This window comes from Notamacropus eugenii, chromosome 4, assembly GCF_028372415.1.
Source record: "Notamacropus eugenii isolate mMacEug1 chromosome 4, mMacEug1.pri_v2, whole genome shotgun sequence".
NCBI lineage: Eukaryota > Metazoa > Chordata > Mammalia > Diprotodontia > Macropodidae > Notamacropus > Notamacropus eugenii.
This window is the reverse complement of record NC_092875.1, coordinates 62,067,364-62,093,171: the sequence shown is the minus strand read 5'-3', so window position 1 is coordinate 62,093,171 and position 25,808 is coordinate 62,067,364. Positions and strand designations below refer to the sequence as shown.

Genomic DNA, 25,808 nt, shown 5'->3' with positions numbered 1-25,808 from the left:
GGCTCCCTCCGGAGGGCCCCCCCACCTCCTCCCCCTTCCCGTCCCCTCCCCTCGGGTGCGGGGGTGGGTGGGACTGAAACTCAAAGGTTTCATTCATAAATTCTCCGCCTTTTAAATCGCTACCCAGGCGCCGGGCAGCGGAGCTAGCCGAGTCGAGCCGAGCCCAGCGGAGCCCAGCAGGGAGCGAGCGCCGGGCTGCGCCCAGTCCATGGCCCGCGCGCCCCGCGACCGAGGAGGTGAGTGCGCCCGGCCGCCCGCCCGGCCTGCCGGCCCCAGCCCAGCCCAGCCCAGCGCCGGTCCTGGCTCCTGGGAAGGCGGCCCAGGGGGCTCGCGAGCAGACAGGCGGGCGGGTCTGGCCCAGCCCTGAGCCCCGGCACTCCGAGGATCGCCGGCTCCCCGAGAGCGGCTGGCACTTTGGGATCTCGGGCTCGAGCTGGGGCCCCCAGCCCGGGGACAGCTCCGGATTCCCAGCCCTTCCTTTCCTGCCCACTGTCGGGGCGTGCAGAGGGAATCCAGGCTGAGGCCTGAGCAGAGCCGGGAGCAGAGAACCCGATCCCGGGTACCCCTTGGCTCTCATCTCCCCCCTTTATGTCTCTGAGGGCTCCGTGTGCGTGTGTGTGTGTGTGTGTGTGTGTGTGTGTGTGTAAGCGTGTGCGGCAACCTGAACTCATTTCCTAACCTACATCCACTTCAGCGCATTGACCCACTTGTTTCCACGAGAGAAACTGGGTGATTTCACCCCAGCTTGGCCTCCTTCCTTAAGCATCAGTGGGAAGGGGGCTTAGAGTGAAGAGATCAAGAATTCCAGGACTGGCCTTCAGGAGCTCTCCATGGTGTAGACAGAGCTAATCTTAGGTTGAGTCAGAAGACTTGGGTTTTAGCCCCTGACAAGTTACTGACAGCTCTGTGACCTTGGAGAAATCTTTTCTTGTGTCTAGGACTCAGTTTCCTCATCTCTACAATGAAGGGTTCTTAATAAGTAATCCCTAAGATCCCTCCCAGTTATGACTTATGTCTAACATCTTAATTTTAGGAGTAAACTTTCTTGAAGGGGGAGCAGGGAGGCCCCCAGAACTTGGTATGATAGGAAGGCATCCCCATCTCTGTATCTGGGGCTCCCTCTTTAGCTTTTTCTTGAGCTCCCTTGGATTTCATAGTCTAGAAAGTGGGCCTAGACTTTGCAGATCCCACCCCATCTAGCTTTTGCTGCATCCACGGTAGTGGGGAGGGAGCATGGCACTCCCCAAAGAAAGCCCTCCCAAGGATTCCAAACTATTTCCAGATGGCATTCTCTCTCCATGCCCCTTCTGGGCACTGGGAAGCCAAAACTCCTGATACAGAGTGGCTAGTTGAAACCGGAAACTCTATGACTGGTCCTGTCCTGAGGTGAAGGGAAGGTACTGGACATCTGAGGTGGGCATAGAAGGGCAGAGCTAAGTAACTTCTTTCTGGGGTCTTAAGGGGCAAGGAGTGAAAGAATACATCCAGCATTTTTTTTCTAGGCCAGGAAATGATATGGGTTGGTCTAGATGGTCATGGAGATCTCTTTCAACTCTGAAATTGTCTGTGATATAATTGGATGAACTCACCAACCCAGATCTGCCTTCCCTGGGTGGTAGAGTTTCTGCTTTAGGTGCAGGAAGAGATAGGTCCTTTTTCTGTGAAAAGGGATAAGGATCAGCCCCAGCAAAGAGGGAGAGGAAGCCTGGGCTCCTAGAGATTCAGGTCCATCTTGGGGACCTCAGACCACTGGAAGATATTGAGGGATCTGACCTTTTGGCAGAGCCAGATTGAGGCATTAGCAGCAGCAGCTGGAACCCTAGAAATCTCAAATATTTTTCATTTGTTAGTTTTTTGGGAAGTGAGGGTGGGGCTGGACTTTCAGTCTAGAACTGGACTTTTCAGATGTTAGGTATCTCCTCCAAGTCCTCTAGGACTAGAGGAAGAGACTTCTAATATATGTGGGCTGGAGACTAAATGTCAGGCTTGTAGGGGAATGGGAGTGTCCCAGATATTGAAGACCTGGCCCTGCCTATCTATCTATTCCCCCAGCTCTTGGTGGATAATCCTCTGATCCAGGTGGGCAGCTGTGCCTGGGATTACTGTGGTTGTGTGGTTTTGTGTGTGTGTGTGTGTGTGTGTGTGTGTGTGTGTGTGTGTGTGTGTGTGTGTGTACTCACATAAACTCACCCCCTCTCTATCCCTGGATCTCTGCTCATCCCTCTTCAGATACAGGTTTGACCTCTCAGCTGAAGAGGGTGGAGTTACAGGTTTTACTTCCCTGGTATGTCAGTTAACTTTCCTCAGTTTCCTGGACATATAAAGATCTTAAAGAACTTATGTTAAATTCATGCCTCTCTCCCACGGTCAGGGGTGCTAGGAACACAAGAAAGGTGATAGAAGGGTAATGTGATGAACTAAAGACCATTCCCTAAACTGGAGATTAGAGTAGGAAAGGGAGGGCAAGGCCGTAAGAGTTAATTAGTTCTCTTAGAATATCAGAAGAAGGAGGGCCCTCAGAACACAGAATGCCAGAGCTGGGAGGGAGCTTAGAACATAGAATGTCAGAGCTGGGAGGGCCCTTAGAACACAGAACATCAGAGCTGGGAGGGCCCTCAGATCATAGAATGCCAGAGCTGGGAGGGAGCTTAGAGCATAGGATCTCAGAGCTTGGAGGGAGCTTAGAGCATAGGGTGTCAGAGCTGGGAGGGCCTTTAGAACACAAAATGTCAGAGCTGGGAGGGATCTTGGAACACAGACTGTCAGAGGTGGAAGAGACCTTAGAATACAGAAAGTCAAGAGGTAGGAGGGCCCTTAGAATACAGAATGTCAGAGCTGGGAGGGCCCTTAGAACACAAGATATCAGGGTTAGGAGGGCCCTTAGAACCCAGGATGTCAGAACCGGGAGGAATCTTAGAGCACCAGTTCTCAAAGCTGAGAAGGAGTTTAGAGTGCACCTTGCCAAATTCTCTCATTTTATAGATGAGTAAACTGAGGCTCAGAATGGACTTGACCAAGGTCAAATGACTAGTTAGTGGCTGAGTCAGGAACCAGCACTTAACATTCCTTGAGCTGTCCAGGGCACTTCTGGGCATCACATCAGGATTTCCTCTTCAGTTTGTCTGTCTCTCCCCCTGCCCCCTTCCCCAACCCCATCTTGTGAGGGAGAAGCAGCTCCAGGACTATCTCTCAGTACTAGTGCTTTGGTAGCTGAGGCAATGAGGGCCTTCATCCAATATATAGTAGAATTTCAAGGCATATTTCCATAACCCTTTATAGATACAAATCTCCTTCAGAGGTATTCATTTGAGTTTTCTAGCCATCTTCCAGAGTACAGAAAAACACAGATGAAGGACCTAGGTTTGGAAAGGGGAAGTCTCCCAGCCCACAGTTCTATAGCTGGTAAGGGGCAGAGTCTTGGGTCCTAGTCCTGAGGAAGGTGGACACAGAATCTTCCAGGTGTGAATGTTGAAGGAGGACACTGTCCTGGGGGTAGGGGTTGTTGCCAACCCTTAGCCAGGGCTTGTCTGATGACTTTCTTTAGGGCCTCTGCTCTTGAAGCCCAGAACTGGTCTTACCTGTAGATGGAAATTCAGCTTCTTTTAGGAGAACCCAGGACCTTTCCTTAGGCCACTGATCCCTCCAGTCCCATCTTTATAGGAGTAGAGGCTTGAGAGCTGATAGGACCTTGGAAAACACCTAGTTCAGTCTCTCCTTACCCTTCCCCCTGCACTTCCATTTAACAGATGAGGAAACTGAGGTTCAGAGGAGGGCCCAAGATTTGAAAGTGAGTCACTGGTAAAGTCTGAGTATAAATCCAGTGCCTTTTCTCCTCTGCTGGGCTCTGTTCCCCCCTCTCCCCACCCCCATCCGTGACCAGCCCATCTTTCAGCCTAGCCTGCTTCCCCAGATCCCTGGGGCCATCCGCTTTGCCTGGTGCCCGGGTCCCAGGAGGCAGCACAACAAACCCCAGCCTCCCTGGCAACCCCCCCCTCCTCCGCCCTCCCCCACCCTCGGCAGGAGCAGTCTTGTTCCCCAGTCCTGTTGCCATGGGAACTAGATTCTTCAGGGCTGGAACAGTTGCTGCATTCTTCTCCCTTTCCCACCCCCGGGGTGGGTGGGTGGGGGTGCTTGAGGCCCCTGACCCTGGGAGTCCCAGTCCTTCCTGTCTCTTCCCCCTCCAACCTTTGCAAAGCCACTTGTGACCCCCATCCTGGAATTTGGGGGGGGCATGGGGCAAAAGGCATCTTCTGGCTCCCTCCCACCCTGCCCCAGTTGGACATCTCTAATTGAAGTGCTCCTGGTGGGGGGCCCACCTGGAAGTGGTAGCTGTCTCTGGGGACTTGCCCAGGGCCCCCAGCACCCACTTTGTTCACTGAGATAGGCCTCCACAAGCCTTGCTCAGGCAGGACTCCCTCTCTGGGGCCCAGTGCCAGCCTTGCTCCCTGGGGCTTCCTTGTGGGGGGCGTGGGGAGGAGGGCTTTTCCCTTCTTCTTAGTGGGTGTGGTGAGGTGGTGGCTCAGGCTCAGGCACTAAGAGCCCTCCCTGGGGTCATCCCAGACTTACTTATTTACTTTGTGACTTTGGGAAAGTCCCTTCTTGTCAAATGAAGTAGGATATCTGGGGAGGGGGGGGACTAGGGCTGGGGAGAAGGAGAAACTGGGATTTAAATTATTGAATTAAAATGTTTTTGCTTCTTATTCCTCATGGGCTAAACCTTGCCTTTTAAGGGGGGCTGGTGGGGGAAAGTGGATTTTTTAAAATTAATATTTTATTTTTTAATGAAGGGGAAGTGGTTTTTATGAGCAGATAGAAGCTGAAAGGGAGGAAATCAATTCAATTCAATGAACATTTATTAAGAGCCTACTATGTGCCAGGCACTGTTCTAATCACTGGCATGAAAAGAACCTTGAATTTAAGACCTGGATTTGAAACCTGCCATTGTCATTTACTACGCAGGTGACTTTATCCCTACTGGGCCTCAGTTTCCTTGTCCATAAGATGAGGGGCTTAGGCCAAATGACCTCTAAGTTCCCATCCTCAGAGAGTGCTTTGAGCCCCTCCCTCACTCTGGCCAAGGAACTGGACCTGTCGTTTCCCCGTCTCACACAGCCGGACAGTTCTCTGGGGAGCCCCTCCTCCAACCCCCATCTGGTAAAGTGCTACGTAAACGTGAGCTTCTGTGGGGAGAGAGGAGAGAATACTGTTTCCTGGACTTAGAATTAGGGGCCCAAAGACTATGTCCCACATGTGATGTTAACTGTGTTACTTTGAGGAATAATACTGTAGCGCTAAGGATAGGGCACTGGACTTGGAGGCAGGACTTGGGTTCAAATCTGGCCTCAGATTCCAGCTGCATGATTGGGGGAGTCACTTAACATCTCTGTACCTCACTTTGCTCATCTGTAAAATGAAGGGGCTGGAATCAGTGACCTCTAAGGTCTTTTCTAGGTCCAAACTGAGGATCTTAGGAAGTTCTTTCCATGTCTCTGAAACTCAGTTTTCACATCCTGAAAATGGGATCCTGCCCCTGAGCCTTGTTTTGTGACTGTGGGCAAGTTGTTTCATTTTAATGAGTCTCATTTTCTCCCTCTGTGAGATGGGTCTTTTTTCCTCACTGCACTCCTGGGTGGTAGTCCTAAGAACCCTACATTATTGTCATTATCAAGTTGGGGAGGGAGGAGCCCAGGTCTGGCTTCCCAAACACTGTCTCTTCAAGCCACCCCTTTCCCACATGCACCACACACCCATCTGCCCTGTGACAGCTCAGTGACCCCCTGATCCGGGGGTGCCCCAGCATTTCCCTCCCCCTACCCCCGTGTCCCTGCAGCTGGGGGAGGAGAAGGCACTTGGCCGGGAGCTGCTGCTTCCTCAGCCAAAGCAGAAGGGGGGTTGCAATGGAAGGGGAATGGAAGATCAGCTCTGGAGCCTGGTGCACTGGGCATTGGACTTACCCTTCTGGCCGCCTCTCCATTATCCTTTGAGATGCTTCTGATCCCATTCAGGGCTGTGGGAATGAGCACAGAGCCTCCTGGGAGCTGGAGGGAAGAGGCTGGGGGTGTGGGGGCGGGGGAGTCAGGGGGAGTCAGCTCTCAGGGAGGGGCTGTGACTGAGCGCCCGCCTCCTCTCTCCCTCCCTCCCTCCCTCCACTGTGGCCCTCATCCCGCCTTCCCTTCCAGGAGTTCTCTCCAGCCGGGCTAGACCATGAGCGATGACTTAACTCCATGGGACAATATCACTGCCAGTCCCACGGTGAGTGAGCTGGTGGTGGAGGGGAGGAGGGCCCAGAGACGTGGAGGGAGGTCCCAGCTGATGTCCTCTGTACTGCTTGTGTGTTTGCAGACAGTGTCTGGGTCGGTCAGCCCCCAGGATGGCTCTGGGCTGCTGCTCGTCCTGCTTTCTGTCTTCATTGGGGGGACCCTGGTGGTGTTGTCAGGAGCCCTGATCCTCTGCCGGCGCTGCTGGGATGCCCACCGCAGGTACTCCAGGTAGGAGGGCCCTGCTCGGCCCCGGGACCTCCTACCCCCCAAGAGAGGGCCACAGTGCTGCAGGCGGGACCAGCATCCTTATGCCTTTGTGGTCCTGTTAGAGAAATGCCCTGAGTTTCCTCACCTGCCAAACTGGGGATGATATGGCTTGGTTCCCCTCCAGGCCAGTGGTGGGGAAAGCCCTTTGTCAACGTGAGAGTGACATGCTAGGTCTGTTGTCATCTCTCCTTCCCAGCTCCGTCTGTTCTCTCCTTTGCCTGCCTTCCCTTCTGGGAAGGGGTTGGGGGGCAGGGAAGCAGCTGCAAAGCCAGAGGGGTGGGGGAGGGTGCTAATGGTCCTCATTAGGGATTTCAGCATCTGCTCCTCTGTTTCCCCCTTTGCTGCCCAACTCCAGAGCCAGCGATGACCCAGAGAAAACCACTACCACCTACCTGGATGACTCCCAGCCTGCTCAAGGTAAGAGCCCCCTTTGGAGGCTTATCCAGGGGCCGCCCCCAGCCCCTTGCTTCCCCTAGCCCACATAGCCCTGGCAGGCGTCTGTGTGTGCAGCCTCCGGAGAGTCCTCAGCTCCCAGGTTACCATGGCAATCATTTGAGGTGGTCAGGCCTGGTGCAGGGGAGGAACGAGAGAAAGGGAAGTTTGCGGTAGGATGAGGGTCAGAGGTCTTTCCTGGAGCTCTCACCTAACAGCCTCCTGTCCCCACAGACATCACCATCAAAGTGGACGACCCAGAATGCCTGTCATCTTCCAGTTACCGAGACGTGGACACTGAGCGCTTTCTGGCCACCAGCTCCACCGGCCGCAGGGTCTCCTTCAATGAGGCAGCCCTGTTTGAGCAGAGCAAGAAGGCCCAAGAGAAAGGGAGGAGGTAATAATCTCGAGGGCTTACATTTACTCAGGGCCCTATGGGAAAAATGTGTTCTCCCCATTTTACAGGGGGTGAAACTGAGGCTCAGAGAGTGAGCCGCTGACTCCCAGTCACAAAGTAGACTTTCTGACGCCAAGTCTGATGCTTTCTCCTCTACTGTTCCCATCTCCTGGGCACGCTGGGGTTAGGGTACATGCCCTCTCTTCCCTTCACCTTACAGGGAGCTGGTGGGGACAAGAGAGGGAGAAGGGAATGGAGGAAATGAGGTTGTGGATAAATATGGGATTTGGAGTCAGGAGAATTGGGTTCTTCGGCTTATGACCTACCTGTGTGATGTCAGGGAAGGCTTGCCCCATCTCTGGGACCGTTTTCTTCTTCTAAAAAAGAGGGAGCTGGTCTGGGTGATACCAAATGTCTCCTCTAGTTCTAAATCTCATGTACTTGGGCTGCATGACCTCCATTCTGCTGCCCCGTACCCCTCTCTCAGCACCCAAGACCATGGCCTTGTTTATGCATTTCAAGGATCCCAGGAGACCTTCTTTACATTTTTAGCTATAGATGGAACCCCAGATCTTGGGGCAGTGCTAACTTCCACTGGGCCATGGGGAGAGAGAGGTCAGCTGCTCACAGGAGGGTCCTAGAATCTATTTCTGCTATTGCTTCCTGTTAGTTGACTTCAGAGTTGGCACCAAACTTAACTAACACAGAAATGAATAGAGTTCCAGGCCTGGAGTCAAGAAAGCTATTTTCCTGAGTTCAGATCTGGCCTCAGCTACTTACTAGCTGTGTGACCTTGGCCAAGTCACTTCACCCTTGTTTGCCTCAGTTTCCTCGTCTGTAAAATGGGTTAGAGAAGGAAACAGGAAACCACTTCAGTATCTTTGCCGAGAAAACCCCAGAAATGGGGTTACAGAAAGTTGGACACAACTGAACAACAGGGAATCTAGGGAGTCTAATTCCCATCATTTAACATATGAGGCCCAGAATACTGACCCAACAAGGTCACATGAGTGACCTTGAGTGACCTTCCGCTTATTAGTGGAAGAGCTGAAATTCGAACACAAGCCCTTTAACTCCAAATCCATCGGTGGATCTTGCTGCATGGGCCTCTCGCTTCTCTGGGACTCAGTTTTGTCATCTGTCCAGTGGGTCCAATAATCCCTGCTCCACTTTCAGACTCATAGAGTGTCAGAATGGAGGGGCCCTTAGAACCTCTCGAGTGTTCCTTTCTCATTGTTGTTTTACACGTTTTAATGATGCTGTGTTGTGGTTTTTTTTTTTTTTAATAGTACTGTCATTTTCCACCTAAGAAGAACCTCCCTTGTAACAAATACAGTTAAGCACACTGGTCATGTGTGAAACTGTATGCCCCATTCTGCACCTGTTGTCCACCACTTTTCTATCAAGAGGAAGGAGGCATGATATTGTGGTATCATGGTGTCTGATATCAATGTGTGGATTGGAGATCTTAAATCTTAAATTAAAAAGTGATTTTTTCTTTACAGCTGGGATTCTTGACCTAGGGTCCTTGAACTTTTTTTTTTTTAATATTTAGAAAGTTGTGTTTTATATTATGCATTTAAAGGCCTTATTCTGATGAGGGGTCCATAGGCTTCCCCAGACTGACTGCCCAAGAGACCTAGGACGTAGAGATGAGAACCCCTGCTTTAGAGTATTGTATAAATAGTATTCCTGGTTCTGTTTACTTTGCAATGTGTCAGTTCATTACCCACCCCTGCAACGTTTCTCCAAATTCTTTATATTCATTGCTTCTTATTGCAAAATAATATTCTCTTTTATTCATATACCATAGTTGTTTTTTCCCAACTATTCCCTAGTCAGTGGGGAATGTTTCCTTCCAGTTTTTTTATTACTACAAAAAGTGATTCTATAAATATTTTTGTATAAATAGGAAGCTTTACCCCGTCTTTGACCTCCATGGTAGTAGTATCCCTGGCAGTAGTATCGCTGGGTCAAAAGGGACGTGTGTGTGTGTGTGTGTGTGTGTGCAGTTTAATGACTTTTTTTAAAAGTTTAAGTGCAAATGCCTTCCAGAATGATTGGACCAACTCACTGCTCCAACGAAAAGGCAGGACATTGAATCCCTCTGCCTTTCCACAGCTCCTCCAAAATATGCCATTGTTTACCCTTGTTACCTTTGCCAATTTGATGGGCGTATCATGAAGCCTCAATTGTTTTAATTTTCTTTTCTTATTATTCGTGATTTGGAACATTCTTTAATATAGATATCGATAGCTCACAATCTTCTTTTGGAAACTGCCTGGGGAAGTCCCTTGTGCCCTCAGTGAGTGGCAGAGGGTCTGGGAGGCTGTGCTGGGGGGGAAGACTGAGACCTGTCCTGAGCATGCAGGTCACACGCTCCTATGCCCCTCATAGGTATACGCTGACAGAGGGTGACTTTCACCACCTCAAGAACGCCCGACTCACCCACCTTCACCTGCCCCCATTGAAGATTGTCACCATCCACGAGTGTGATTCCAGTGAGAACAGTGTCGCCATGACTCCCCGTCTGGTCTCTGCTTCCAAGACCAGCCTCTCCATCTTCCAGGTGAGTTCCCTGGTGTCCCTGCTGCATAGCGTACCCAGGACAGGGTTTCCCTATCTCTGCAGGGCTTCCCTTGGCTGCTTTGGGCCCATGGGCACAAAGCCTAGACACTGGGCAGGAGGGCAAGGGTGGGGAACTTCTCAGGAAATCAACATATGAGAGAAAGAAGAGAAAGAAGAGAAAGTCCCTCCAAGCAGGGCCAGGAGTTTCAGTGTGCCAGAACTGGTAGTGTAAACTCCATGAAAGACAGAGAGAGAGAGAGAGAGAGAGAGAGAGAGAGAGAGAGAGAGAGAGAGAGAGAGAGAGAGAGAGAGAGAGAGAGAGAGAGGAGAGCTAGTGCCCATTCCCTCCATCACATCCCTCCACCTCTCCTTTGCCCTTTGACCTTGTCACTCCCCCCTCCCCACCCAACCCCACCCCAACCCCGGCTCTATCCTGCAGCCCCGGGTCAGCAGCCCAGCCCCGAAGGCCCTCGCCGGCCACTCCATGTGCCCCAGCTCCGCCCTGCCAGGGGACCCCTACAACTCCACCGTGGACGCAGCCAGCTTCGCGGAGGCCAGCCCGTCCTCGTCCACCGACTCTGGGGAGGGCACGTCGGTAAGCGGCCCAGAAGGCCCCGGCCAGAGGAACAGAGGCTCATCCCTGCAACTACTTCAGAACCGGGAAGAGGGAGGGAAAGTGTTAAAAAAAAAAATCTCACCCCTGTCCATTGCCCTCCCCTCCCTTCCTCTCCTGATAAAGATACTTACTCTAAGGAGCTCCCAGAACATCTGGATTCTCTTCCTAAAGTAGAAAGAAGCCTGGAAGCTAGGACATCTGGGCTTCAATCCCATTGACCTTCTGTGTGATCTTGGAAAAGTCACTTTTCTTCTCGGTGCCTCAGTTTCCCCATCTGCACCTACAGGATCCTGACTCTTCAACCTGGCTTAGACTTAGTTGAGGAATGCGCACCTTAGCATCAGTGTGGTACAGCAGAAAGAGAGGTGGACCTAGCGTCCAAGAGAGACCTAAGTTTAAATTTTGACTCTAGTTCGATGACTGACTGAGGGCCCCAGTCCCTCGATGACCCCTGTGATGGTCAGTTTCTCTTTCTATTAACTGGAGACAACCTGTTATCTCTCCCTGCTGGGATTATTGTGGAGAAAATATGGTGACTTGGGGGCAGGAGAGGTATTTCCTGTGCCCCTCCCTCCACACCTGAACCTGGACAGGCACGGGCAGTGGTGGGGGCAGAGAGAGAGAAGCCAGAGTATGGAAAAACTGGGGAGGGTTTCTCCCTTTTAGCCATTAGTTAGTTAGGAATCAGCCTAGAGACTGGACTTGTGATTTCAAGTGGAGAGCCTAGGTTTGTCGATCATTCCAACCATACTACCCAGAGATTTCTAGGAGGTTAGATCTGCTTTAAAAAAAATAATAAAAATCAGGCCATTAGGATTAATCATGAAATTAGTAAGAAGGAATTTAGTGCTTGGGGGTGGGGGGGAGACAGAGTAAGTATAATTATCCCCATTTAGCAGAAGAATAAACTGAGGCCCAAAGTAGGGAGGTAACTACTGGAGAGCACACAGAGCTTAGACTAGAAGCAAAGGATCTGAATGCCTCATTCAGGGATTCTGCCTCTCTTCTGAAGTTTGTTTGTTTTTTTTTTAATATCACTGTTCCCCTTCATCTTTACCCCCAGTAAATCCAATTTAGGCTTAGGGTCAGACAGGGACCCAGAGGTATCTCCTTGAGGGGACCTAGGGAGAGGATATGTTAGGAACAAGAAGGTATCAGCATATGTAGTCCCTAGATTACTACCTTTCCATTGAGATCTCTACCCCAGTGCCCTCTGCCCGAGCCCCAACGCACCTGCATAGCTTATGTGTGTGTGTGCGCACATGCGTGTGTGTGCATATGTGCACACACGCACACACGTGGTGCCTCTCCAGGTATCTGTGCAGGTATATGCCTGGGTATCCAGGTGCTGAAGTGTGTATTCATCTCTCCAGATGTGTGTGTGAGTGTGTGTGTGTGTGTGTGTGTGTGTGTGTGTACGAAAAGCGGTGAATGAATGTTTGTGAGTATCTGGGCCTCCACCTGCATGTCCAGGTGTGAGGTATGTTCACACTGATACCCATACAGGTGTTTGGTGTGAACAGCTGGGGGGAGATGGAATTCAGCTGGACTGGGTTACCTGGGGCACTGGCAGCCTGTCCCTCTGCTCTGCTTGCCCTGACCCTTGCCTGCCTCTCCAACCTCTCACAGCTTGATGCCGGTGCCAGGAGCTCTGTGGCAGGTGCAGTGGGGGGCAAGACAGGCGAGGTCGGGCCAGCTCCAGGCTCGGGCACCGTCCTGCAGTTCTTCACTCGACTCCGGCGACATGCCAGCCTTGAGGGGGCCAGCCCCTACTTCAAGATGAAGAAATGGAAACTTGAGGCCAGTCACAGGGCTTCCAGTTTGGACACCAGGGGTAAGTGGCCAAGGCCTTATTTTGCTTGGATTGATAAGTAGGTCCTAGGGTTGGAACCATGCCTGCCTGAGTTCTCTGAAACTCAGGCTCTGGCTTACAGGGGTCAGACCCCAAAACAATAGCTTTGGGGGGCTTGGTGGAAAAAGAGCACCAGTTAATTAAGAGGGGATTCCATCACTGTTGCTAGCTTGTGGGATAACCCTGGGCAAGTCATTTAACCTTTCTGGGCCTATTTCTTCATTTGTGCTATGAAAAGACTAATCCCTCATCTGAACCTCACAGGGCTACTGTGAAAACCCAGTGAAAGATGTAGATGATAATGCTTTTAAGAAGTCTGAGGATGCTTTGGGGTTTGGCAGTGGAGGACGGTCCATGGGCAGGAACGCTAACTCAGACGGTTCTCTTTCTGCAGCTGCATTACTGGGGAAGACACTTTCCTTCTCTGTTCAGGGGCTGGGAGATGTTAGCCAAAAGGGTCTGTGTGTAGTAGGCACACAATCAGTATTTGTTCAGTTGTGAACTGGAGCATCTCAGAAACAGGTCTGTCAGGGCTGGGTAGAGCTTTGCATCAGCAGCCTGGTTGAATCCCTCCAGTGACAGGTAGCTTACTATATCAGTTCTTGGTAACAGAGGGCACCAGCCTGGTTCTGTGGAGGCCAAATGCGTAGCTCAGAAGCTATAGCTCTAAGAGAATGAATTCCAAGCAGTTCTGATGCCTTGTACAAGAGGCATAAATGTAGATGGAACCTATGCCTCTGTGGGGTGGGAAGTCATGATAGTGTCCAGAGACCGATTCCTAGAAGGCAGAAAGATTCCCCAACTGGGTACTAAGGGATAGTAACACTTGAATATTTGCAACTGATTTTTGTCTCCTATGGGCAGTTTCATTATCTCTATTTTACAGATGAGGAAACTGAGACAGAAGTTAAGTGACTTGGATGTCCCAGTGGAGTGTCCTATGAGAGTTGGAACAGAATTCTGCCTCCTGCACTTATTAATTTGTGATTTGCCCGCCCCTTAAGCTTTTTTGATCCTCATTTTCCCCATATGTAAAATGAGGCTAATATCCATCGTAGCCCTCTTCTGTGGTAGTTGTGAGGGTCAGATGAGATAATGTGTGTAAAGTAAGAGCTTTGTCAATGTATTAGGTCCCTATATGAATTTCTGCTGCTATTGTTATTACTAGGAAGGGCTTGGAGGCCAGAGGCTGGCATTGGAGGGATCAGTCCAACCCCTCCCTTGAGGAAGGACAGAATCTCAGGCACAATGGACTGAGTAGAGGCAGCTGGTGTTTCTAGGTTTTGCCCCATTCCATGGTCAGCTCACCCATATTACATGGCCTCTGGTAATTGTATTTCCAATTATGTTGTGATTCAAGGTGCTGTGGGGCATTTTCCTCTCAGAAGCCCCACAAAGTGGAGTGAGCAGATGTTGTTTTACCCATTTTATGGATGAGGAAACTGAGGCTTGGAGAGCTTACGTGACTTGCTCCAAGGCCACGCAGCTAAGGTCTGGGGCTACATTCAAATGGAATCCAGATTGAGCACACCTAGAACCGAGGAAAAGGGCCAGGCCTTGCTTGTCATTGTTGGAGTGGACAGACGCCTGGCAGGTGGGGAAGGGAGTTGAACCCGCCTGATGCTTTGCTGCTTTCTGCAGTAAAAGCCACTATCTCTTCCCTCTGTTGGCTGGCCACTTCTCTCTCCTACATCCATCCCTGGCGTCTGGAAGCAGCTCAGGGATCATTTGTGAGCCATTCCAAGGAGTGCATGGACACTGTCAGGAGAAACCCAACACTAGATGGGAACCGAACTGGGACAGGCTACAGTCTCGCCTCTGTTCCCAACTCACCCTGCTCCGTTTCAAGTTCCCCAGATGTAAAATAGACTTCCAATTCTGGCCCTGTCCAGGTGTATGCATGTGTGAATGTGCATGCTCAGGTGGGTGGCAACTCTGGCTTTTTAACTTGCTGTGGGACTGTGATTGTCTTCTTAACCTTCTCTGGGCCTCAGTTTCCTAAAGGTGGAAGTGAGATGCCCCCTTGCCCAGGCTTGGGACAGGGAAGACCTCAGTTTCTCATCCTCAATGAGACCAAATGGCAGCTGGATTTAGGGGTGAGAGAACTGAGGCAGAGTTCTGCCTTGTACTGGTTTATTGCCAAGGAAAAAAATGAGGGAATGTTTGCAAGGTGTCTTTGTGAACCTTAAAGCGGCCCTGCCCCACCCACCCACCAGGGGCCAGAAGAGACTCTTATGGTGCCCAGCACACACTGAGGGTGTCTCTTCTGACAAGACTCCATAGCCCAAGAAAGCAAAAAGCCACCTTCTACAGGTTAAAAACACAAGACTCATTCATGTCCCAGGCCTAAGTCCCGGAGAGAAGAGGCTGCCATGGAAAGCCAGAGGTCACCTATTCTCTGGCCTCCACACTGCCTCACAGGGTGACTCTGGGCAAGTGTCTTCATTCCTCTGGGCCTCAGCTTTGTTTGCAAGGGAGGCAGCTGGACCATGAAGGCCTTCCCTCCTGACACTGGGTGTTCTAACAGTCTTCCCATGCCTGACATTCTATTGTCTGAGGGTCCTCGAGGGGCTGACTTGCTCTAAGCACCCTGCCCCATCCCCATCTCTAACATTTCCTGTTCTCAGGCAACCCCCTCTGAGCCCTGACATTCTGTGCTCTAAGGACCCCCCCATCCGCTCTGACATTCTGTGCTCTAAGGACCCCCCCATCAGCTCTGACATTCTGTGCTCTAAGGACCCCCCCATCCGCTCTGACATTCTGTGCTCTAAGGACCACCCCCATCAGCCCTGACATTCTGTGCTCTAAGGACCCCCCCATCAGCTCTGACATTCTGTGCTCTAAGGACCACCCCCATCAGCCCTGACATTCTGTGCTCTAAGGACCCCCCCATCAGCTCTGACATTCTGTGCTCTAAGGACCACCCCCATCAGCTCTGACATTCTGTGCTCTAAGGACCCCCCCATCAGCTCTGACATTCTGTGCTCTAAGGACCCCCCCCTCTCAGCCCTGACATTCTGTGCTCTAAGGACCCCCCCATCAGCTCTGACATTCTGTGCTCTAAGGACCCCCCCTCTCAGCCCTGACATTCTGTGCTCTAAGGACCCCCCCATCAGCTCTGACATTCTGTGCTCTAAGGACCCCCCCATCAGCTCTGACATTCTGTGCTCTAAGGACCCCCCCATCAGCTCTGACATTCTGTGCTCTAAGGACCACCCCCATCAGCCCTGACATTCTGTGCTCTAAGGACCCCCCCATCAGCTCTGACATTCTGTGCTCTAAGGACCACCCCCATCAGCTCTGACATTCTGTGCTCTAAGGACCACCCCCATCAGCTCTGACATTCTGTGCTCTAAGGACCCCCCCTCTCAGCCCTGACATTCTGTGCTCTAAGGACCCCCCCATCAGCTCTGACATTCTGTGCTCTAAGGACCCCCCCTCTCAGCCCTGACATTCTGTGCTCTAAGGACCCCCCCATCAGCTCTGACATTCTGTGCTCTAAGGACCCCCCCATCAGCTCTGACATTCTGTGCTCTAAGGACCCCCCACATCAGCTCTGACATTCTGTGCTCTAAGGACCACCCCCATCAGCCCTGACATTCTGTGCTCTAAGGACCCCCCCATCAGCTCTGACATTCTGTGCTCTAAGGACCCCCCCCATCCGCTCTGACATTCTATTCCTGCCAGCTCTGACGTTCTATTTAAAGCCACCTGAATATTTATTCCTACAGTTTGACTTACCCTACTAGGCTGGTGTACCCTGTACCCTGCCCAGAATCACCTCCATATTCTCTCCAACCTTCCCTCCCTCCCCATCTCTGGCCCAAATCAGGAAAACATCATAGTGATTTTTTTTTTTAGTAATGGCTGGCATTATTTAATTAAATGGTACTCTTAAAGCCATAACTGTAGCTGAAGTGCTGCTGAACTTTTCTTCTGAGAGGCCTCAATGAGATGGGCAGGGGGTAGGTCCTGAGTTGTTCGCGTCTGGTTCGATGTGGTGCTGGATCCTCAGCCTTGGGCGATGTTGGGGAAGCTGGTGGCCTTGAAAACAAAGCTGTTCTGGACCAACTGTCAAAACAATAAGGGGAGGGAGAAGGCCAGGGTGACTGGGGAGCTGCAGCAGGGTTTAATTTCCGGGGGATTTAGTCTTGAAAATGCAGAAGCAATATAAAGGCAGAGAACTGGAGGAATATGCGTGCGTGCGTGCGTGCGTGCGTGCGTGTGTGTGAATGAGAAGGAGACTGAGAGAAGAGAGAACATGTGGGTTTGAAGGCACAGGGTTGATGGAAGAAGGAGGGTGTGTGTGTGTGCCCTAACAGACAATGTGTCAGGCTCCCAGGGGCCCCCGGTGCTAAGATGTCACTATTCTGTGTGGGTGCCTGTGGGCCTATGGCTCCATTTCATCCTGTGTCATTGAAGGGTGAGAGGATCCAGAGTCAGTGGGACAGGGCACGGAGGGGCTGCGCTGCCCCCTGCTCCCCTGGCTGCCCACCCTCCAGGCGGGCAGCGGCTGCCCTAGACAGCCCAGCCTGGCAGAGCTCAGGGGGAGGAGCTGCAGAGAGAGTCGCTCAAGAGCTCACACAAGCACTTGTTTGATTCCTGGAAGTGATTAGAGCCAAATATAGTTGTAGAAACTGCACAGAACCTGTTTGCCGGGTAATTGCACCGTCCTGCCCCCTCCTTTCTGGCCCCGCAGCAAGAGAACCAGTCTGCATTAGCTCTGGGCCCAGCCCTCCCCCCCGCTGGCTGCAGCATCCCAGGCCCCGCAAGTTGTCTGGGTTTGCCTGAGGCACTGATTCAGGGGCAGAGGATTCTCCAGCCTCCCCCCCTCCCCCCATCAGCTCCCCTGAGTCTCTTCCCTTTGCCCTCCGCGCACAGGCGTCAGGGGATGTCTGGCCCTTTGACTTCACAGGTCTGGGGAGCTCCCAGGGGAAAGTGTCTCTGCTAATGCAGATCTATAACTTCTCTGCAAGTCATTGCTTCGCTGCCCGAGGACTGAGAGGTTAAGCCGGTAGATATCAGAGGCCCGATTTGACCTCTCACCCCTTCTCCTTCCTCTAAAGCTGTGACAGCTGGCTCCCCGACACCAAATCATGCTGTCACCTTCCCGGACCTGGGTTAAAATCCTCCCTTGGCCAAGTCACTTCTCTGGGCCTCAGTTTTCTCCCTTTCCAAAAGGTGAGGCTGTGGAGATGGCCTCTCTGGGGGCCGGCCTCCTACAACCTTCTTGTTCTGGCCTCTGGCCTGGGGCACCACTCCCCATCTCCTCTCCACGTCCGTCCGCCCTTACTGCCGGGAGTGGTGCGTTCCTTCTCTGCCTCTGGACTCTCCAGACAGTCACTTAGCCTATGCCATGGTCCAAGTTAGTTCATGGCGTTTCCAGCTAGAGAGTAAGGTTTTGGAAGGCAGGCTGAGGGTTTTTATTTCTCTGTAACCCATGTGAGACACAGCCCCGACACTCCACCCTCTCTCTCCATAGATTCAAAGCCGGAAGGGAGCATGTAGTCCAATACTCTGCTTTTGCAAACAAGGAACCTGAGGGTTTATGAAATGCTTTCAGTCACACAGATACCTATCAGGAAGAGGGTGACCATGTCCATTACACAGGCAGATGAAGCCCTTTCTGTGAAACAAGGCTGTAAGCAGGGAGATGATTTAGTATGATTATTTTACCGATAAGAAAACTGAGACCAAGAGAGCTGTGGCCCCACAGCTAGCGTGTGTCTGGGTGAGGATTCAGAGCTGGGCCTCCCGCCCCTGAATGCCCTTGACCTGGCTGCTCCAGGGGCTGAGCTCTCTCTCCTGCGCCATGCTGCCGCCTCTCATCCACTTTGTCTTTCTGCCTTGATGGCAGGCAAGGCATCTACAGTGGTGTGCCCCCTTTCTATCTGCAGGTTCTCCCAAGCGCCATCAGTTTCAGCGGCAGAGGGCGGCTAGTGAAAGCATGGAGCAGGAGGACCGAGACCCCCACCAGACTGACATCATCCAGTATATTGCCCACACGGACGACGTGGCCTTCCAACCTCCGGCTGGCCCCACCAGCCCTCCACCTACTCTCGGCAGGTATTCTTCAGTAGATAAGAGGTGATGGTTGGTGGATGTGGGGGGACCCCTATGAAACCCCTGGCTCCCACAAGGAGAAAAGGAGGGGTGTTCCCCACACCACTGACACATGGGCTATTTCTCAGTAACTGACTGGGTTGTTTTCAGGGCCTCAGGGACTGCTGGGCCAGAGAAGGTGGACTATAGGATGGTCCAGTGGAGGGGCCTGGGTTCACAGCTTGGTTCTGCCACTAACTGACCAGTTAGGTAATCCTTCCCTTCCCTGGGCTTGCCTGCCCATCTACAAAAGCAACATGCTGGACTAGCCCAGGGGTTCTTAACCTGTGGTCTGTGTTTTCAAAAATATACTGATTGTACTTTGACATAATTTGATTTTGCAACCCTGTGTATTTCATTTTATGCATTTAAAAACCTTGTTCTGAGAAGGGGTCCAATCCATGGGTTTCCCCATGGTAAGCCAAAAGGGGTAAAGAACTCCTAGACTAGATGTCAAGAGGTCCCTTCCCACACAGATCCTCTATGACTGGTCTGGGCCAGTGTGGGATGTGGGTTGGCATTGTCCAGCTTGGTGGACATCCTGCTTGTTATCTCCCAACTTCCAGGGTGGAAGTCAGTGGGGCAGCTCCCTCAAAGCAACACTTATGGGGAAGCTCACACCCTGGCTTCCCTCCCCCTACCACCTCAGCCTCCTAGATTCTGTCCCACTGCTGTACTAAGGTGGCAGGGCTTTGGGGTAGGGAGCAAGAAGGAAGAGAAGCCTTGTCTGAATCATGGGGGGACACTGGGAAGCTCATGGCTGTATCGCCTACTCACTCCTTTCTGTGGTCCCTCCTGCCCCCTTCCCCTTTTGAAGGGGTAGCTACCTCCAGCACACTTCTAGGATCCTGCTGGGAATTCTATAATGTCAGAGCTGGGAGTGATAGTCTAGCCTCTAAAATGTGACAAGACAGGGAAACTAAGGCAGTACCAGGCTGTCTCCACTGTATCCTGCCAGCTTTATGGCCCTTTAACTAGGCTGTCCTTCCTGCCAAAGGCAAGATGCTTGGATGGGCACATAGGATCAGTGTTCTAGCGCTCGAAGTGACCTTAAGCACCATTCAGTTCAACTCTTTCACATTACAAACGTGAATGAGGTTGGGGAGTGGCCTGGGTCACAAGGGAGCTGGCCCCACCCTTCTCCTGGGGGTAACCCCATCCTCCCATCATCTCCCTCCCCCTGATTTCTGTGCCTAGCCTCTCTCCCTCTGCCACACTCCTGCCTACCTCCTCAGATGCTGCCCTACCATCACAGGGCCCTTTTCCCTCTTCTCTCAGCCTGACAGCCTTTGTTGGGCTCCTTTCTTCCCATTTAAATTCCTTTCACACAGTTAGGAAAGTAATTTTCTTCAAGACCAGATATAGCTCTCAGTGGCTCCCAGGATTAGCCCTTCACGACCCAGCCCCTGTCTTTCCAGCCTGGTCATCCCTTACTTCCTTCCTGCACTCTGTGCAGCCAAATTGGACAAACTGCTGCCCTTGTAACCCTTCATTTCCCACCACTGTGCCTTTCTCCTGGCTGGAGTACATGCCTGGAATGCACTCCCTCTTCCCTGAAGAATCTCTCAATTAACTAAAAATTCAGCTCATGCAGCACCTTCCACACAAAGCACCCCCCCACCCCAAAGTAGCTTGTATTAATTTTGTAGACAAGTGTATGGGCTATCTCTCCTAGACTGAGAGTCAGCTTCTTGAGGACAGGGAGTGTTATACTTTGGTCTCTGTGTCAGTGCCTGGCACCCAACCAGTGCCTAATAAATGCTTACTGACTGAATGTGCTTCCAAAGTAAGCTGCTGGAAAGGGAGGTGGGGTGAGAGGCGTCACTAAGGAGGCTGATGGCACTGGGCAGCCCTGGGCCCTCCCTGCCAGCCTCACCTTCCAGCCTGTTCCTAGGCCATCACCCAGTTAAGGAGGTGGAGGCAGAGATGGAGAAAGGGGGCTTTAGAGGAGAGGCAGGGCCAAGAATGCAGAGCATGTACAAAGAAGCTGCTGCGCTGAGTGCACCTCTGGGTGCCTGGGGCCCGTCCTCGGTGACTAGACGTGAATGAAAAACCTGACTTTAGGGTTGGCCCTTAGCAAGACAGTGGTGGAGAACTCCAGGCAGACCAGAGCTACAAAAGTCCCCAAGACTCCCTAGTCCAGGGGTTCTAAACCCGAGCGTCCATGGTTTCTTGGGGTCTGTGAATTTGGAACCCTTAAAATGCTGATAACTGTATTTCAGTGTAACTGGTTTCCTTTGCAATCCTATGAATTTTATTTTAGGCATTAAAGCTAGTATTTTGAGAAAGGATTCATAGACTTTACCAGCTTGCCCAGGGTGGCCAATTCACAGAAAGGTGGCTCCCTTTTTAAAGTCCTGTTCTTGCTTTCTGGTAAAAGAGGACTGCAGAGAAACACACGTGCCAGATGTGGATGCAGGGGACCTGGGCTGGAGTCCCCTGGGGGCAGGGGGCTTGGTTTCCCTATCTGTAAAATGCCAGGAGTTGGGTGAGATGAACTCCAGGGTCCTTTCAGTCTGAGGTCTTTTCTTTTCTTTTTTTTAACTATTCTTGTCTCCTTTTGCATGTCAAAAAGCAGAGGCTTTTTGAGGGGAAGAGGGAAAGAGGGGAAGAGACTTGCCCAGGGTCACCCGGCAGATCAAACTGGCTTCTGAAATGCCACTCTGGCCTTGCCTTCTCCTGGGGTCTCCCCGTTTCTGTTGCTTCCTTTCTTTTCAGGAAAGCAATCAGAAATGTAGTCCTGCCCGGGGATGCTGCCTTTTAAAAAGACCAGAGAAGGATGTTTTATTCCAAAGGAAGGACTCTGATGGTGGAATTCAGGGAGCAGTAGGGGAGGTGTGCTGTGTTTTATTTTCGTTTGGACTTGGGAATCAGGAAGACCTGAGTTTGAATTCTAGACACTAGAGAGCTGGGGGACCCTAGGCAGCTGTTCCATGGCCTCTGCCTTAGTCAGCCGGCCAGAAAAGGGCAGCTGTCTGGGGAAGTCAAGGAGGTGCCAACGGAAGGTGTTTAACAAGCCTCTGAGTGCTACGTGATCACTAGCGTGTGTGTGTCTGTGTGTGTGTGTGTGCGTGACTGTGTCTGCGTGTCTGTCTGCGTGAGTGTTGGTGCGTGCGACTGTGTCTGCGTGTGTCTGTGCGTGTGTGCGACTGTGTCTGTGTGGGTGTGTGTCTGTGACTGTGTCTGCGTGAGTGACTGTGTGCGTGTGTGTCTGCGTGTCTGTGTGTGTGCGTGTGACTGTGTCTGCGTGTCTGTGCGTGTGTGCGACTGTGTCTGCGTGAGTGTGTGTCTGTGTGTGCGACTGTGTCTGCGTGTGTCTGTGCGTGTGTGCGACTGTGTCTGCGTGAGTGTGTGTGACTGTGTGCGTGTCTGCGTGTGTCTGTGCGTGTGTGCGACTGTGTCTGTGTGGGTGTGTGTGTCTGTGACTGTGTCTGCGTGAGTGTGTGTGACTGTGTGCGTGTGTGCGTGTGACTGTGTCTGCGTGTCTGTGCGTGTGTGCGACTGTGTCTGCGTGAGTGTGTGTCTGTGTGTGCGACTGTGTCTGCGTGTGTCTGTGCGTGTGTGCGACTGTGTCTGCGTGAGTGTGTGTGACTGTGTGCGTGTCTGCGTGTGTCTGTGCGTGTGTGCGACTGTGTCTGTGTGGGTGTGTGTGTCTGTGACTGTGTCTGCGTGAGTGTGTGTGACTGTGTGCGTGTGTGCGTGTGACTGTGTCTGCGTGTCTGTGTGTGCGTGTGACTGTCTGCGTGTCTGTGCGAGTGCGTGTGCGACTGTGTCTGCGTGTGTCTGCATGTCTGTGCGTGTGTCTGCATGTGTCTGTCTGCGTGACTGTGTTTGTGCGTGACTGTATCTGCGTCTGTGCGTGTGACTGTGTGCGTGTGTGTCTGCATGTGTGCATGTGTCTGTGTGCGTGTGACTGTGTCTGCGTGTCTGTGCGTGTCTGTGTGCGTGTGACTGTCTGCGTGAGTGTTTGTGCGTGTGTCTGAGTGTGCGCGCGTGTCCGTGTGTCTGCGGGAGTGTGAGTGCGCGTGTGAGGCCGTGGGCCGGTCGCTCACACTCCGGGCCCGGGTCTCCGCACGGGCAGGGGCTCGGGGCGGGTTCCTGGGGGGCCCCTCTGCAGGAGGCCCGGCCCCGGAGCACTCGGGGAGAGCCGGCCGCGCGGGGCCAGAGGCGCGGAGGGCCGGCCGGAGAGGAGCCTACCTGGCGGCCCCTAACAGCCCGGGCTGTGTTGCAGGCTAGAGCCCCCGGAGACGGAGGGGCCAGCAGCGGCGGCAGCAGCAGCAGCAGCAGCAGCAGCAGTGGCAGCAGCGGCAGCAGCGGCGGTGGCGGCAGGGGGCGCGGGCCCCGAGTCCCCCCAGGATCGAAGCAGCGGCAGCAGCAGTAACGGGGTTCAGCAGCAGCAGCACCAGCAGCAGCAGCAGCAGCAGGCCGTGTATCGGGACATCTGGAGCCTGCGGGCCTCGCTGGAGCTGCACGCCGCCGCGTCCGACCAGAGCAGCGGCAACGACCAGGACTCGGTCCGGAGCGGGGACAGCGCGGGCTCGGCCGGCCCCGGGGGGCCCCTCCTGCCGCCGCACGAGCCGGGTGAGGCGGAAGCGGAGCGGGAAGCGCAGGCGGAGGCGCAGGCGGATCGGCCCGGGCCCGGGGAAGGGGGCGAGGCGGGGCCCCGCAAACTGCTGCAGATGGATAGCGGCTACGCCTCCATCGAGGGCCCGGGGCGCGCCGGCGACGAGGCCGCCCCGGCCACGGCGTCCGAGAAGCGCTTCTGCTTCACGAGCGCCGGCCGCACGGGCACCGTGTTCGACAGCTTCGAGGCCGCGCTGGCGGCGGCCGAGGCCGAGCCCGAGGCGGAGGCCGAGGCGGAGCTGCGGAGCGCGCAGGGGCTGCTGCGGCTGCGGGCCTGGCCCCCGCACGGGCAGCTGCTCCTCGGCGCCCCCTCCGGCCCCGCCGCCGCTGCCGCTGCCGCTGCCGTCGGGCCCGGGGCCAGCCCCGGCCTCGGCCTCGGCCCGCTGCCCCGGCGCGACTACAGCATCGACGAGAAGACCGACGCGCTCTTCCACGAGTTCGTGCGCCATGACCCGCAGTTCGACGAGGGTCCGCGGCCTCGCCACCGCTCCCGGGCTCACGCGCGCAAGCAATGGCAGAGGACGCGGCAGCACAGCGACCCCGGCGCCCGAGCCGCGCCCTCGCACGTCCCGCCGCCGGGGCCCCCGTCCCCGCTGCAGCCGCCGCCCGCGCCCCACGTGGCCGCCGCGCCCGAGCGGCCGCGCGCCCCCTTGCGGCGCGGAGACAGCGGGCCCCCCGAGGCCCGCAGCCTCCACGGCTCGCTGCCCCGCATCGTGAGCTCGGGCGGTGAGGAGGCGGCGGGCGGGCCGGGCCCGGGCCGCGCGCGCTCGCGCTCCCCGCCCGCGCCGATCCAGGCCATAGCCGAGGAGGAGTCCGACGCCCCGGGAGGCCCCGAGCTGCTGCTGGCGGACAAGGTGGCCGCGGGGCTAGAGGACCGCCTCTTCCCGGGCTGGCGGCGGAGGCCCGGGGACGGCGCCGAGCCCCCCGCCGCCCACGGCCCCGCCCCGGTGGTGGCGGCCGCCGCGCCCACGTCCCCGGACCCCAGCCCGGCGTAGGGAGCACGAGGACGGACCAGGGGCGTCCGCGCCTGCCGGGGCTCCGGACCCCAGCGGCCTGGGGCCCCCCTCCCCGGGGCGCGAGCCCCTCTCCCGCCCGGGCCCCCCGCGGCGGCAAAGGGGGAAGGCGCAGGCCGGCCCCCCCAGGCCGCACGGCAGGCGGAGCGGGGCGGGCCTGGGGCCCGTGGAGGCCGGTGCTCAGGAGGCGGCTCGGAGGCCCGAGGGGCCCGGCCCGGCCAGGCCCCGGGTGAGCTAGCCGAGGCCAAGCGTTTACCTCACGGCGTGTTCCCGGTGTAGCCGCCCCGTCTACTCCCCCCTCCCCCTGCCCGCTCCATTCGCTTCTTTCTTTTTGGGGACAAGCAATAACATCCCCCTCCCCCACTGTCCCGCGGCCCCCCGGTGCGCCGGGGTTCCCGTCGCTGCCGTATCGCTGCTGGGACCGAAGCCCAGCCCAGAACCCGCCCCCGGGGCCTTCCGCGGGGCCGGGGCCTGGGCCTGGAGCTGCGGGTTGCTGCTAACCCCTCTCCCTCCCCCAAGCGCCCCCCTCCCCAGCCAGTGCTAGGGTCCCCTCCCCCCCAGACCGGCCCCTCTACAAGCAGAAGGGCCCTGCTGGGCTGATTCGGCCCCGCCCCCCTGCCGTGCCAATTCTGCCCCCTTTGCCAAAACGGAGTGTTAGAAAGCGCTGGAACGGCCTGGGAGGCCCGGGGCCTGGCCCCGTCCTGAGGAGCCACCCACAGCCAGCCAGGGGCACAGCCAGGCCTCCTGGTCCAAGCCCTCCGTGAGCCCCCGTGGCCTGGCGTGCGCAGAGGTGGCAGCCTCCCTCTGCCCTGGCTAAGGGGCCCCTGGCCTTTCCTCCGAGGGTCGCTGGCCAGGACCTGGCTCCTAGCTCCCCCCAAGAAATTAAGGGGGCTCCAGCCGCCTGCCCCCTCCTGCCCTGAGAGATGTGAGGCTCGCGGAGAACAGCTGCTCCTTTCTCACTCGCCAACCCCTTCCCAACAGTCCAAGGAAAAGGTCCTGTGGACAGACCTGCTGCTGCTTCTTCCCTCCCCAAACTGGCCGGAGGAGCCCGCCCTGCGGGGCTCCAGGTGCGGGCGGGGGCGCTGCCTGACCCGCAGTGCCCGTCCTGGGCCCCAGGGCCCGTGGGAGGGTCTCAGGCCTCTGCCCCCCTCCCAGCCGAACGAACTTAGTTCTTTGTTGTTGTTGTGTTAAATTATTATTTATCATTATTACTGCTTCCTAGCCGCCCTCTCCCTTCCCTGGCCCAGGCGCCAGGTTTGTGTTTTTCATGGAAAACAGAACCAAGAACCGTAACCCTGTTATCTGTCAGACTCCCGCTTTGGGGCCGGGGGCCCAGTCCCGTCTGAGCCCTGTCCTTCCTCCTCCTGCTTCAGTTTCTGCATGTGAACAGACATTCTGCAGGTCCCACTGTTTCTTCTTCCTCTGTAACCGTTTGTGAGTCTCTGTCGGCCAAAGCACTGGAGAAGTAAGCCCTGTTCGTTTTTTTAAAAAAAACCTAAGTAAACACAATGAGGATAAGAGATTTTCTAAGCTTGTGCCAGGCAGCCTACAATCTAGCTGTCTGAAGTTCCATTCACCACCATCCCCTCCCCACCAGTGCTTTGGGCCTATTTGTGCGCTTGAGTCGAATGCTGGAATTTTTTCAATTGAGTTTATTAAAAAGATCACTATACACTGA

At 54.5% G+C, this 25,808-nt stretch overlaps 1 protein-coding gene across 1 annotated transcript; it reads left to right on the top strand.

Annotated features, from left to right (window-relative positions):
* Positions 1-3: 3 nt before the first annotated feature.
* CBARP (CACN subunit beta associated regulatory protein) lies at positions 4-25,808 on the top strand. Its single transcript, XM_072601370.1, has 10 exons — positions 4-236; positions 6,180-6,252; positions 6,343-6,488; positions 6,883-6,944; positions 7,194-7,356; positions 9,754-9,925; positions 10,364-10,519; positions 12,170-12,374; positions 18,290-18,458; positions 22,726-25,808. The coding sequence occupies exons 2-10, from the start codon at positions 6,205-6,207 to the stop codon at positions 24,110-24,112; spliced, it is 2,508 nt and encodes an 835-aa protein (XP_072457471.1). The 5' UTR covers positions 4-236; positions 6,180-6,204; the 3' UTR covers positions 24,113-25,808.